The sequence below is a fragment of the Neodiprion virginianus genome, chromosome 6 (assembly GCF_021901495.1).
Source record: "Neodiprion virginianus isolate iyNeoVirg1 chromosome 6, iyNeoVirg1.1, whole genome shotgun sequence".
Taxonomy (NCBI): Eukaryota; Metazoa; Arthropoda; class Insecta; order Hymenoptera; family Diprionidae; genus Neodiprion; species Neodiprion virginianus.
Genome location: NC_060882.1, coordinates 24,612,782 through 24,628,376, shown reverse-complemented (window position 1 = coordinate 24,628,376; position 15,595 = coordinate 24,612,782). Strand labels below are relative to the sequence as shown.

The 15,595-nt window shown below is 37.5% G+C and overlaps 2 protein-coding genes across 3 annotated transcripts in view; one reads left to right on the top strand and one right to left on the bottom strand.

Moving 5' to 3' along the window:
• LOC124306873 (uncharacterized) overlaps positions 1-15,595 on the bottom strand; it is a 77,151-nt gene that overhangs the window by 59,441 nt on the left and 2,115 nt on the right. The gene's annotated exons all lie outside the window — the stretch shown is intronic.
• On the top strand, positions 6,757-14,255 carry LOC124306871 (1-phosphatidylinositol 4,5-bisphosphate phosphodiesterase-like). Of its 2 annotated transcripts, none has more exons than XM_046767975.1 (19): positions 6,757-6,968; positions 8,312-8,536; positions 8,644-8,703; positions 8,850-8,987; positions 9,183-9,187; positions 9,920-10,055; positions 10,140-10,240; positions 10,437-10,603; positions 10,697-10,907; positions 10,984-11,242; positions 11,322-11,522; positions 11,618-11,810; positions 11,924-12,081; positions 12,207-12,413; positions 12,520-12,892; positions 13,033-13,182; positions 13,285-13,462; positions 13,622-14,072; positions 14,163-14,255. In XM_046767975.1, the coding sequence occupies exons 2-19, from the start codon at positions 8,366-8,368 to the stop codon at positions 14,229-14,231; spliced, it is 3,228 nt and encodes a 1,075-aa protein (XP_046623931.1). In that variant the 5' UTR covers positions 6,757-6,968; positions 8,312-8,365; the 3' UTR covers positions 14,232-14,255. The 2 variants fall into 2 exon arrangements, with proteins under 2 accessions (XP_046623931.1, XP_046623930.1); XM_046767974.1 differs by having other exon boundaries at positions 9,183-9,262.

Here is a 15,595-nt window from a genome sequence, read left to right as displayed (position 1 = left end):
GGGTAAACTTATTGTTCGTTTAAACGTGGAGGTATACCTAAAGTGAGTCGAGGCCAGGCTGGACGTGCGTTGTGATGGAAGGTAAAGCAACCCTTGGGCACTTGACCGAAGGTTAAGCGAGAGAACTCGGAGCCGGGTCCCTGTATTCCTGGACCGCGGCACGTTTTCGTTTGAAAGCAGAAAACAAGCGGTTGAAACAACGGAACGGAGACGATTTTCCGACGTTAACGCCTGAGACAATCGCACGAGAGAATTGTAGAACAAAGCTTGAACGGCGGTGATAAGAGAGAAAGGAACGGGAAAAAATTCAATCACGCGTGTCGGAGTAGAAAGAAAGGGAAAAAGAAGGAGGAGAAGAAGGCGGCGCGGCGTAGCGGACTTTTTCTATCCGGCGAAAGAGTGACGGTGATGGGAGATCGTATCGCGTGGTAAGTCAAACGCGACTTCGCATCGGATCGCGAAGAGCAAAAGGTGTCGGCTAAGACCTGATCGGAGCGACACGTACGACCAGGAATTGTCCAAAACGGAAGTGGCCAGGCCGTTTCTTGGAAAAAAAAGAGGAATTCTCAGTAGGTAGGTACACCTACCCCAGTTCCGTAAAGGAGTGAATTTATCGAGGAACACCGTTGTAGCGTAAAGTTTCACCGAAGCTTTAATGGTCTTAACGTTCAAGTGCAGAACTACGACCCGTACAGGTGCAGTCTATAAAACGGTGGCGGAAAAGCGGTGCTATCATTTATCTTTTCTGTATAAGTTCTACCGGTTTGTTCGATCTCTTAGGATATTCCGGTTCTGTCGCGAGACAAGTTCAAGATCCCAAGTCGATTTGGATCCAATTGCAAAGCGTACGATGGCTGACAGGCTGAGCAAGGCTTTTACGCGCCTAAGTCACGATCCGTCCGCGATAGCAGACATCTGATAAAGAAGTTTTCGCAGCTGTGAAAAAAAAATCGGTCAATTCCGTAAAGATGAAAGTGGGTACACAGCAGTGACAGATCTCAAGTTTTCAAAGCGCTTCGTCCTTCCTTCAGCTACCACTGCAAATTGCAGATACATATCACATATAACTCCAGATTCCAGCGGTACGGAATCCGGTTTCACAGATGAGCTAATACATTACACCTAGCAACCGGAAGAGAAGAGGAAAATGTGTTTGCACAAAGTATCGAGTATTATAGGCGGGTTCAGTTCGCCAGGCCGAAGGAAGATTGCAGTTTTTTGATGTAACCGTTTCTCTATTGGCTACATACGACGATGTCCCATACTGTACGTACCCGGAATCGACTTTTTGCCAATCCAGCCGTGAAATTCACCAATCGCTGCAGTGGCAGTGATGCGATAAAATTCGTGTCGATATACATATAGATACGTGTACACTATGTGCGGGTATAAATACATTCGCATCGGTGCCGGTTATAATATTTCCCCGAGGAGCCTGGGTATAAAAATATCTAAATTTTCATTTCGATACAGTTGTTTTGTGCGTTTTTTCCTTTATTTTTTTCTCATCTTTCCCTCTCTTACGTCTTTTTGGTTTAGTTTTTACGCAGACGTATTATACGTACGTTTCCACCGACCCCGCAGTGATTCCCATTTATTATTGGCAGCGGTGGGAATAGCAATTGCGCATCGCTATATGCAGCCGATCAGTTTTTAAGCCACGGTCTTCAACGATAAAATACCCGCAGGATTACGTCGATCCGCTTGTCTGTCAGTCAATCAGCCGGTCGGCGCCTGGACGTGCAGAAATATACTGGAAAATACCAACCGCACCGCCGCAACGCACGCGTGACTGAAAAATCATTTTCCGTAAAGCCCGGACGGCTGAATCGTCCCCGGGATCCGTGGGTATGAAATCAATGGTGCTGTGTGAAATTACTAGAGGTATTGAAAAAAACGCCCTTCAAATTTTATCCCGGTGGCTTATTTGAATAAGCCTGGTTCCTGGTGTAACAATTAAACCTCCAGCGCTTAAAAACGGGCACTGTTTTTGTTTCCTATTTTTTCCTCTCACCCTCTCTCTCTCTCTGTATATACGTATATATTTTTATTCGCGGCATCAAAAATTCTTTGAAAAAACGCATCAAACTTTCGATCGTGGACCGGAGACGAGGCATGTCGCTGTAAATTCGCAAATATCCCGTCGGATCTGCATCATGTCAGGACGTTATCACGGTATGTATAATTTATTTTCATGCGTGTCAACGTAAAAAACATACAGTGCGTTATATGGTGCATAAACGTGTCACAATAATATGCGATACACAGAGTTTGATTGTTCGAAAAAATCGGCTGAACACTAAGAATTTATTGGAAATTCTAGCGAAAATTCTACGCATCATCGCTGTGATAACTCATCCCTGAAGCGAAATAAGGTTTCGCGGTCTTGGGAATAAATAATACCACTGCAGAGATCACATAAATTTTTGATTTTAGCAGGGCTCATCGTAAACATGTGCGGGAAAAATATTATAGCTGTAAGATTTTCTCAACAGGACCTCGTGTCGACGATCTTACGATACCGCATTACACAAATAACACGGGTCTGTAACAAAAAAACGGCACAATTTTTACATGCTGTTTTTTTTTAAACAGATTTCGACTCTCTAAAACCTGGAAAAATACTCAAAAAGTTCTACCGCGTCAAGTTTTTTCTTGAACTCGTGTTTGTAGTTTCATTTAGAATGAAACTTCCGTTTAGTACGAAATCTGATATCCTATTCTTGATCTTAAATCCTAGGCAAAAGTGACTTGTTAGTTGCATTTAATATGTATTAGAGTGAGACTCAAGAATAAATGCAAACAAGAAAACAGAAAATGAAAAGCTGAAGCGTGTTCGGAGGTGTATCAAAGAGAAGACGAAAAAGTTTCACAGGCAAAAGGAATGAACGCGAAATGTTAAATAGGTACATTTCATAAAGAAATTGTTTGTTTAATTTTATACGAAACATCGTTTAGTTCATTGTAATAAAATGGTGGTTTTTTCACTATTGTTATACTTTTTTATGCAAGCACCTTGTATTTTGCAAGAATATACTGTACGCGATGGAGGGAAATGGAAGTAATTTTTGGATTCAGCACATCGAAAACATAATATTTACCAAAAACATCCCATGCAGTTGAAAATAAATATTTTTTTGCAGACGTGTGTAATTATTTCATGCCTTAGACATATATATTTATATATATATAAAATTTCAACCGGAAAATTTTCAAACAGCAATATTTCCCCATACCTCATACATTTCCGATACATGTGTACCCAACTCGTCGGACATTATTTTTGCCCAGTAATATATCTCCCCGGCAGTTTTTTGTACGTGTTGCACCCCTTTTTCCTAAGCTACGTGCCCGCATAATTTTCTTACATGTATAAATTTGCACGAAGAGTGGACGGTGTGCTGTAATATTTATATCCACCTATCCCTCTTTCTCTCTTTCTTTCTTTGATGCCCATGACTCGAATTGGGTAAGCTCGCGACTGGAAGCAAGAACTAATCTGCGGAGCGTAGAAACCGTGACGCTTACATCCCGAGAGAAGTCATCAAAGTTCGTAGCTGTAACGATGTGGTAATTTGTCCGGGGCATTTTCGAGCATGATGATGTTAATAAAAAATGAGCGAAAAGAGAGGAAAAAAACACAGCGAAGACCCGACATGCATATTCATGGTAATTAAGTGGGGTTTTCTACTTTTACTGCATGGGTTCGTGTATAAAAGAGCAAGGGTGCCACCACCAGACCGAAGAGGTATTACATTACGGGGGTGTGTATGTATACATATATATAAATATAAATATATGTAATACCTAGCTATTACGTTACAAGTTATACCAGACGAGTCATTGAGTATAAAGATCAAACACTAAACCTCGTGCTGACAGACTTAATTACAACTTTTCCGTATATTTTATTTAAAAGAGGGTAGCAATTTCCCCGCATTTTTTTCGTAAAGAGGAAAGGCGTAATCTAGAAAATATGAAAAATAAAATTCTACAAGTATTCCGGGCTAAAAGTACAGTAAATTTAACACGCAAAGATCGTAAGATAAAAAATTCGAAACATCTGGCTCTAAGAAGGTCGTAAGCTAGGATATTATCAGCGACATGTTGGCAAAATTGAGCTTATAAAGCTGCAGCAAAAAAAACTAAATATGAAAGATGATCCTTGCTCATTCTCAACCACTCGATAGAGATACAACTTGTCGACGTACAGAGTCGTTTTAACGACTTCAAACCTTTTTTAAGATCATTAAACTCATCCTCTTACTAATTTTCCGATATACAGTAACAACTGTTGTATAACGAAGCTATTTATACATCCCGACGATACACTTTTAAGGGTCTGCAGTATAGGTATAACGGATGAACACCGCCTGTACAAATGTACATGAGCTGTATAATTAACAGAGAGTTAAAGAAGGGTCTCCCGATTTGTGTAATAAGGGCCGGCGAATTCTCGCTCGAGATAACAATTAGTAATTAGCACTCGACGCTAAGAGAGATTCCAGAGTGTTGATCCATCTTCTCGATCCCCTCTGCAACTCCGCCATCTTGTCATCAGACAACGTCGACCTGCTGTCATCTTGTATTATACGGCTTTCGAAACTCTCGTTATACCCGTTAATTACTATACTTGTTAATTTCAGTTAAAATTATATTCCCCAATGAACTCTGCGCGAATTTCACCAGTATACACACCGCGTCGCGTTAAAACAATATTCCAATTACCTACGTAAATTTATTGTTGTACATGTTGTTGTTATTATCATTATTATTATTATTATGCCTATACGCAACACCGTGATTGGTTTAATTTGCAAAACGGAAATCTGTACGCGAAATTAAACGAATATATATTGCGTATATACTCGTGATGTTTACAGGTGTAAACCGTGTATTAATTCTTGTGATTTCAGGGCATACATACATCTGTGTTCGCGGAACGACACACGGGGCTCAACGTTGTTCCGCAGGGTTAATATAGAAATAATTGTATGGATGGGTGTATAGACGTAGGTAGCGTTCACCCCGGAATATGTATTAAAGCCACAGCTGAGACATTGAACCTTAATCGAGTTAAGCTGATGCAAAATTCTCTTCCCGTCACCGTCGAGTTTAATTTATTTATGTACAGATACCTCCGTCACGCATTGTACGCGTCCTACATCCCTAAATGAAGGGTATGATGGACCGTGGGTTTGGAAAATATTCACCCGATAGGATAACTACGCCGCATGCACATGCTCAAACGTATTGTCGTACTCAAACGTTGGAATCTTGATGCGATGTGTATTACCGATAGCTGCGTGTTCGTGACGGTAATAAATAAAATTCAATTTAATCGGTTAAACACGCGATATCACCAATATTCACGCCCGCTTACGTATCGGAGCGTGTTTCGGCATCAAACCATACAATTAAACACGGTTTTAACTACGGCTCAACGTCACTGCTAATTCACTAAAAATTATAAGACTGTTATTAAATATTGAGATTTCGCAACGGAACAACTTGAAATTATTCATCCCCTGTACGGCAGTTATTTTCAACCAGTGTTGCAAATCGTGATAATCTCCCACTGCAGATTAAGTGTAAATCCATATCCATTGTGTACACCGTGTTCACATACGTGCCTATTTCATACAGGAAGACGCATACACACGGACCTATCACATTCCCGTATCACGTATGTATACAAGAGCTCAGATTACTGTATCTTCATTATCCTTGTAAGCTATGCAGGCTTACCGTCGGCGTTAATAACAATGGGTGAGGAACGAGAACGCGGGGATAAACCTGCGGCGACAAGGGAGAATCACAAATCTTTTTCGGAATTTTTGCGCAGCGATGCTCTCGTGTAAATTTATTCGGTTACAATTTAGGTTTTTCTGAACGATTAATACCTTATCAATTCATCTTGATTCGCGGGTAAAGAATAAAATCCGGAAATTGCATATCGTGTACTTTATAAGGACTGGCTCACTTGGCGCAAAATATATTACGTGCTATTCAAATGAATGCCAGGTTAATCGAGTTTCAAAGTATAAAATATTTCGATGAACATTTCAAGTTAGCCTGTACAATTGAATCAGGGTCCCCATGTAACCGAAATGACGAGCTATATAACAACCAAGATTCGATTTTAGAACCGCGATTGATTCAATTGAAATTTGCATACCGCACGTGATGTTGTACAAGAAACGATAAATAGTAATGATGTACAATTTGTTGAAGAAATTTATTAAATTGAATATTAAATAAGTTTGTAAACTCCATTAAACCGAGATTGATGTTATTTTACAATTCCCTCGTGAATCCAAAGTAGCATTGTCACAAGATACATTTAAATAATTCGCAACTCGGAAAAGCAATATACTGCATAAATATGCGTAATGTGTATATAGCACGTATATTATACAAGATTGAGATCTAAACAAGACAACTGCATTACCGATCATTGACAAGTGGCTAACTGCTCAACAAATGGCACCTTATCGACACATGATAAAGAAGAACGGCAACTCGGCGGGTAACGAGATCCGCGTGTCAGAAAAATCCAACAGCGCTAGGCATGCGCACGTTGAATTTAGAGGTCCCAGGGCATAGCGAAACATCAAGCAGTCGATAGTCGATATCAAGCTGAATGTATGTAAGTGCATGCATACGCCAATCGTAGGACGTACAGCAGCCACTTTGTGAATGTATATTAGAAGAATCCACACAGACGCATCAGTCACACGAGCTGTTAGTGCTGCCCAGTGCTGCCTGCCTCGCTGGCTTCGTGGTGTTCGAAGAAATTTTGGTTTCTTTGATTCATAATTTCGTATCAGAGAATCGAGTGAATTCCCCCCCCCTTTTAGTGTTTTCATTCACTCAGGCCAAAATTCGTTAGATCGTTATCGCGTAAAGATATAAAAAATGAAGGGCTTCAACGAGCTATAAAAGTCAATACCAGAGCAGAGGAAGCAGTGAGTGTTCGACACTAATCGACGTCTTTTGTACACGACTTCAATGCAATATTTATTAATTAACGAAAGCGTTTAACAATCGTGTATTTTGTCACTTGCTTCGTCCTCGCCTTAAACGTCAAACTCGGGAATAAATCCTCCAGCGAAACAGCATCCTAGGTCAATTCATTCGATTCGTTTATTCTGGCAACGTGCAAAGAAAAATGTGATTCTCTACTTGTTGTTAGATTTCTCACACATCGCAAACACATTTGAATAAACACACGCGCAAACGTTATTCAACCAAAATGTAACCGTTTTGCTGCAGGATATTCACGCTCTTAACATTTAATCAAGTTTCACAAATAATATCAATATTATTGTTGTCTGCGTCTACGCCGTCTGACAGGTCGGAAACAACGATATATGTGCATACACTCATAAGTCGAATCTACTGTGTGCACGCACAGAGTAAACATCGGAATCTAATTTTGGTTTAGAGCTGAGAGATTTTCTATCTTGTACTTATTTTTGTGAATATAATGTGACTGGCTGCAGAAATTAGGGGGGGAGGGGGGAAACTTTGCTATAGAATTGGAGGTCTGATAATTATTGAATAAACGTATTTCTAATCAATTTTTAGGCGAGAAACGATCTTCCTATTTATAAACCAGCTATCAAAACAGCTCTGCAGAGATTATATTCTCCTGCAAACATGTGCGAAATCTATTTGTTGATTTTAAAACTATTAAACTGAAACAGAACAGCTTTATCCGCTGATCTGAATTATTTAAATTTTGCTGCAAAACAATATTGTCGAATTTTTTATTAATAATTGCTAACCAGTTGATATAATCTACACCGAAAGGCCATCTTAATGTTTTACCATGCTAATACCATTGATAACTTTCCGTATCTCTCGCTGTTAACCACAGAGACAAATGTTCGTACCATAATTATTTGTTATATCTGATAGGTTCTCAAGTCAGACGAGTAGGAATTTATTACTTAACTTTTATATTATACTTAGCATCAATTCTTTCAACAGTTTTTCTAACAGAAATGATCAAAGGAACTAACGTCAAGTCTGAGCTTTCGGATAAACGCACAGTTCAGATTCTATATATAGCTTTAAGACCTTGACTTCTTTGATATACAAACTTATCTAAATATTATTTTCAATATTTTAAGATGAGGATATGCACAGCGGCAAGACGCAGGGTCAAGAAAAAAAAATTATCCTAATTAATTTATCGTCAAAAGCACTTGATCAAACAAATTATAACACTCGTTTATGCTTTGTACTGTTATTAGATTAACAAAATGATATAATCGCTGGTGCGTTACCGTCTTCTTTTTTCAAGGATAGAATAGTCTGCGCCTACTCAAGCCCAGGCTTGTAAAACTTGCCAGGAAAAATGACAAAACGGTTCGAATTCAACTGGCAAATTGAAGTGCCGGAACCTTTGCGCACAGGATGCGTCTTCGATAGATGGTCGGAAGAAAAGGATAATACTGAAATAGAGGTGAATTGTTTGTTCAAAGTTGACGAGTATGGATTCTTTATTTACTGGAAAAGCGAGGGAAAGGTGAGAACAAAACATTTTTTTCATCACCGGGAGAACAACAGATTCAAAGTAACTCCACGAATTGTTAGCATAATTCATAAATAACTGATAGAGAATCCTTCCTCTAGGACGGAGATGTTATTGAACTATGTCAAGTCAGCGATGTTAGGGCAGGCGGTATTCCAAAGGTAAAAATTTTACTGTGTTTATTCAAATTTCAACAAACTTTGTACGTTTTATTCGAGGTATCTTATACCTTGACAATATGTGCAGAGTTTAGTGAAAATTGTCCCATATGTTTCAATTGTTTTCATCAATTACGTTATGTAAACAGGATCCAAAGTTATATGACAAACTGGGAGGCAAGCATGAAGATCAATTGGAAGAAAGAAGTCTGACCATTTGTTCAGGTGTAGATTATACGAATATTAACTATCAACACATCGTGTGCCCAGATGCAGCAACTGCAAAGGTGTGATAAATTTGATAATAGAATTCACAGGTCTCTATGTCCAATTTGAACTGTATTGAGAATGACACACCCCGATTTGGTATTATTTTTAGTAAAAAACAGACGAAATAATGTGAAATATCTGGTTATTCTATATGTATTCACATTACTGAAATGATGTAAAAACGATATTTATCATACCGTTTTATGTTACAGACATGGTTGGATGGACTCCGAACAATAACGCACAATGTGAAGGCTAACAATGTTTGTCCGTTAACTTGCCTTAAAAAACAGTATGACCTGATTCTTGTTCATTTAATTTCACTTGATTAAAGATTTTGTGTAACGTTTGATTTTTCTGCTAAACCGATTCACAAAAAAATACTCTGAAATCACAGATGAAAATAATCAGGGATCGTACGTGCAGGGAAAACCTGGAAAACCGGGAAAACTCAGGGAATTTCTTACAGCAGGGAAAATTCCGGGAAAAGTTAGGAAATTTCGAAAATAAGACTAGAATTTACAGTCTATCAAAGAAATAAACTCGTTCTCACACAAAGTACCATGGATCGTGATGAAAAAAAATTACACTTAAAATTTTTTTTCGTCATATCACTCCATAGATTCTATGTATATTACCTAATACCAAACCTATTTTCGTTTTTTTCTTACAGAAAATTGTGGGCTATTGTTTGTAAATTGATAGTCATACAGTAAGTTAGTTACTAGGTAATATTGAAGGTATTAGGACTAATGTTAAAAAAAATTGTCAGTAATCAGCGACATATTTTTCGAAAGGTTGCTGGGGAAATCTTATTTTCAGGCTAGAATGCCTGGAAAAGTCAGGAAATTTCAGATTCCAAAAAGCGTACGAACCTTGATAATTCCTAGTACACATTACGTTACATAAATATTATACTACATGTAATAGAAATTATTCTTTGTTACAGCTGGATGAGACTACGAATGTTGGTTGATCCAGTTGGAAAAGTTCCAGTTAAAGTGGTTGCGCGAACATTTGCCTCAGGGAAGACTGAAAAATTGGTGTATCAATGTCTGGCTGATTTAGATTTACCAAGTGGAAAGGTACTGTAAAATCTGTGAATAGCGTCACCTGTATTATTTTCATAAATCAGTTTTGTGCGCAACGATAAAATTATCTCTTCACAGAATGACGTTATAGAGCCAGATGACTTTACATTCGATAAATTTTATGAACTATATCATAAAATATGTCCAAGAAATGATATAGAGGAATTATTTCAATCAATGTGAGTACTGTTTGCAAAAATGATAAGAATTAAATTTTACAGTAGATACTACCAGATTATATATAATTGCATGTAATAGGAATTGGAATAATTAGTAACAATCTTCTAACAATTATTAGAATTTCACTCGAAATTCTTAGGCAGGCCTTGAAATCATTCTATGCTAATGTTTCACCGTTATATTATGTAAATGCAGAACTCAGGGGAAAGCTGATACAATTAATATGGAACAGTTGATAACGTTTTTGAACGAAAAACAAAGAGATCCGACATTGAATGAAATTTTATGCCCACTTTACGACGAGAAGCGAGCAACGGAAATTATTAACGATTATGAAAAGAATGAAGAAGCGCGAGTTAACAGTACGTTTGTTTTTTATTTTACGGTACACTGAAATTCGTAAATCAGAGAAGATCGACCTGTGTGTAAGTGAACTTGTTGAAACTTAATTACAGAAACAATGACAAAAGATGGTTTCATTCGGTATTTGATGTCCGATGAAAATGCACCTGTATTTCTCGATCGACTTGATATTTACATGGATATGGATCAACCTTTATCCCACTACTACATAAACTCAAGTCATAACACTTATCTAAGCGGAAGACAATTCGGTGGTAAAAGTAGCGTAGAAATGTACAGACAAGTGTTACTTGCTGGATGCAGGTAAATTGATTTTGCTAATAACCCTGACAAATTCTCGTTTGATTTACGCACATATCGATGAAAATTTTTGCTATAGGTGTGTTGAATTGGATTGTTGGGACGGGAAAGGCGAAGACGAAGAGCCAATTATAACTCATGGAAAAGCAATGTGTACAGACATCTTGTTCAGGGATGTTATATATGCAGTGCGCGACACAGCATTTGTTACTTCCGAATATCCTGTTATACTAAGTTTTGAGAACCACTGTAGTAAAAAGCAACAATATAAATTAGCCAAATACTGTGACGAGATATTGGGAGACTTGTTGTTAAAAGAACCATTGAAAGAATATCCTGTAAGTCCATTAAAGAAGAACCACGAGTACCTGACCTCGCATAGTATTCATCAAATTAATTAATTATATCTGTCATCAGCTGGAACCAGGCGTGAATCTTCCACCACCGAACATGTTGAAGCGAAAGATCCTCATAAAAAATAAGCGATTAAAACCTGAAGTCGAAAAGCACGAACTAGAACTTTTCAAACAAGGCCAATTCGTTATTGAAGATGAAGTTAAAGAAGATGCCAGTGCAATACCAACCACAGCATCTGTCGTAGACCAACAACCTATAAAGGTTGTACTCAATTATTTCCAGTTTTAAACCTATCGAACATAATTCAACATTAAATTTGACATTCGTGTGAAATAATTCAACATGCCATCCCACAGGAAGAAATAGTCGTAGCAGCCGAATCTGTAGTCCCTGTAGGAGTGGTTCTACCAACTCAAGGCAGTGGTAGTGTCGCAGAAAGCTTTGAATTAACACCTTATACCGGCAGTACAACCAATGTTCACCCATGGCTGTCATCAATGGTAAATTACGCTCAGCCAATCAAGTTTCAAGGATTCAGTGTTGCGGAGCGTGAGTTTTTAATTTTTATACTAATTTGTTTGCACTGACGTTGCGACCGTTTGTGCAAAGTAATGTAAATATTTCAATCGCATCGCACTACCGATATTACTATTTTCTTGCAGAAAAGAATATTCATTACAACATGTCGTCTTTTGCCGAGACTGCGGGATTAAATTATTTGAAAACATCTGCGATCGAATTTGTAAATTACAACAAACGGCAAATGAGTAGAATATATCCAAAGGGTACCAGGGCTGATTCTTCCAATTATATGCCTCAGGTGAATACTGTCAATAATTCATTAATTCACTGTATCCAACTAATTATCCACTATCTTTGAATCAAAACAACTGTGCCTGATACATTATATCCACCACCCCAACTGATGACTAAATATTTGCACAGGTGTTCTGGAACGCTGGGTGCCAAATGGTGTCATTGAATTTTCAAACTGCAGACCTTCCGATGCAATTGAACCAGGGAAAGTTTGAGTACAATGGATCCTCTGGTTATTTACTAAAGCCAGATTTTATGAGACGTGCTGACCGTAGTTTTGATCCATTTGCCGAAAGTCCCGTGGACGGAGTCATTGCAACACAGTGCAGCGTACAGGCATGTACATTAGAAACACAAAATAAATCCGGAAATTCACAAAATTATTTTAGATTTTAATATAAGAAATGCAAACTTTAATTTTCCCTTTACATCCCACCGGCAGGTAATTGCTGGACAGTTTCTATCAGACAAAAAGGTCGGTACATACGTGGAAGTGGAAATGTATGGTTTACCGACTGATACAATAAGGAAAGAGTTTCGCACTCGAGTTGTCCAAGCCAACGGATTGAACCCTGTGTACAATGAGGAGCCATTCCTCTTTCGCAAAGTAGTGTTACCCGATTTAGCAGCCTTGCGTTTTGCTGTTTATGATGAATCGAATGGCAAACTATTAGGACAGAGAATCGTTCCTTTGGATGGATTACAGTCCGGTTATCGTCACGTCGCCCTACGCACAGAAGCCAATTTCCCCATGTCTCTTCCCATGCTCTTCTGTAATATAGAACTCAAGATTTACGTTCCCGACGGCTTTCAAGGTGCATCAGTTCAAATTTCGAATGATCGTTTGTTGCAAAGTATTTTACTTTAGCATAATAATTAGAAGTAAATTTCATACAAAGATTCACCATTTTAACATCTATTCATCTAATCAACATAACTTTTTATGCGAATGAAGACTTTATGGAAGCATTGACTGCACCACGAGTAGATAGAAAGGCGGAAGCAGCCGCACAAACTAAAATGCGCGGGCTTGGTATTGAGGAAAGTGACAATAAGACCAATGTCGAAGCTCCTCTACATCACCATGAAGTAGCAAAGCCTCGGGGTATGTTGAAATTTGACACTTACATCACAAACAATACGGTCTTGATACCTAACCCGAATTTACTGAAAGAATTATATCTAAAACACTTTTATTTCCATACAGAGGAAATGATGTTCGAACCAATCACTGTGGAATCACTGAGACAAGAAAAAGGATACCAGAAAGTTTCCAGGAAGCAACAGAAGGAGTTAGAGTCCATAAAAAAAAGGCATCAGAAGGAAAAAATTACTGTTCAAAAACAGCAGTGCGCAGCAATTGAGAAAATCATCAAAGGAAAAAAGTAAGCGTTACTTTCAAAGATAGATGAAACGGAATTTTAAAAGAACTACAGGTTATAGTCGGAAGGTTCTATCGAGCCTTACTGGTTATCAAACTTGAAAACTAATACTAGTGTACAAGAAATGAATCATAATATTTACAATTCTATTCCGATTTACAGTAAATTGGAATTATCGCGTGATCCGAGTGTTCGTAGAGCAGTATCAGAACAAACCGCCCAGTGGTCACGACTAGCAGAAAGACAACGCCGAGAAGAAAAGGAACTTCAACGAGCGCATCTTGAAGAACGACGTACCCAACTGCGCAAAATGTGCACGACAGCACAAATTACACAATTGAAACAATTGGCGGCGAGGCACGAGCGCGAACTCAAGGAAATGAATATACGACAAGCGCGATTGTCAGTTGAAAGTATGCGCGAAGTAATGAACGATAAAACACTTAAGACAAGGGGCATCAAGGAGGGAAGACTGAGAGAGAAGCAACAAAATAATACGAAAAAGTTTATGGAAGAAAGAAAAATAGCACAAATTGTTCAAGCCAGAGAAAAAGATAAACTGAAAGTTATTCATGATAAACAACTTGAGGACTTACAAAAAGATATAAATGCGGTAAGAATACAGGCCTGCAATGATGGATTATTTAATAAGTAAAATTTGAAGCGATACCAATAATAATGTTGATAATTCGTGATTTCACAGGTATTGGAAATGTACAAAAATGAAGAAATTGAGTACGAAGTAGGTCCAAAAACTGAGTTCTACGTATGAGTGCTGAACAAACTATTCCGTAAGCGCACTAATTCTATTCGTCGAATACATTCAAATTTCTCATACTATAATATTCACTATTGGAATCGGGATCAAATCTCATAGCAATTATTTCATAGAATGATTGTGTCGTGATTACAGGCACTGTGAATTGAGCTAATGAATCTTTTATTTTCTTATACAATTCTTAGCTTATGGTGCAAACTTTTTTATCATAACTTGTTACTTTATAAATCAAAATAATATGTAAAACTTCTTTGATGAGTCATATAATTTAAGTAAAGTTTATCACGTAGATGATATATGATCTAGTCAAATTTGAAACACCTCAAAAAGATATATTATTCACTCGAATGTCTGAATAAATGTAAGAAATAATCTTGAGTCAGTAGTAAGAAAAGTATTTCAATGCCGGAGTTTCAAAACATACAAAGATTAACGTTAATAATGTTACAATACCGTGCCTCTTTTAAGATACAAACAACATACGTCATACGTACATACATCATACGTACTGTTGTAACTATGATTTTTTCAACAACTAATCATAGTTTTAGTGTTAATGCAAAGGTGCTTGGGACAAATAGATGTATCCTATTACATTTGATTAATTTCAGCGATGTGATGAAATAACAAATATGATTTATTCACAAGTCAAGTTCCTTCATGCCTTGAAAAACGGCCTGTGTTCTTTTTTCTTCTAGTTTGGAATTTTATTTAAAAGTATTCATAGAGCCTAAATCGTTATTTAATATTTTGGTATATGAACCATTTTCATTTTAGTAAATAGTAGTTAGATTATGTACCTTTGGTATCTGCATTATCACATTTTCACCAGTTTTGATTTCCCTAACTTATTATCGTGATGTTAATTGGCTCAAAATTGGTAAAAATTAAAAAATGTGAGAAATGAAAGGTATGCAATTAACTCTCGCCCTTTCTTTTCTAATTTCATAATATCACACAATAAATCGCACAATCGGTACAATTTCATTATTTTGTTTAGTCACACAGGTTGCAGGGGTTCTTGGATGATTTGAAATTCTCAACATCGTGTTGTAAACATAGGGTTCAATTCTTGATACATTTTGTAGCGTTTTCAGCTTGCATTGATCCATTGTCTTCTGCTCTAGTCTGTAGCACCGAATCAGTAATTTTACATATGATGACATACGTAACTACTGTTCCGATGCTGCAGAATACAGCAGAACGCTGCAGGCTAAAGACACTATTAATAATCAGTAGCGAATCCAATGTTTTTAGATGCTAATTTATTTTCCGTGATATAGAGTGTGACTAAACCAAACAGATGATCTGTACTTCAACTAGGTTTAACACTTATCGTAATATATATTACGTTATTA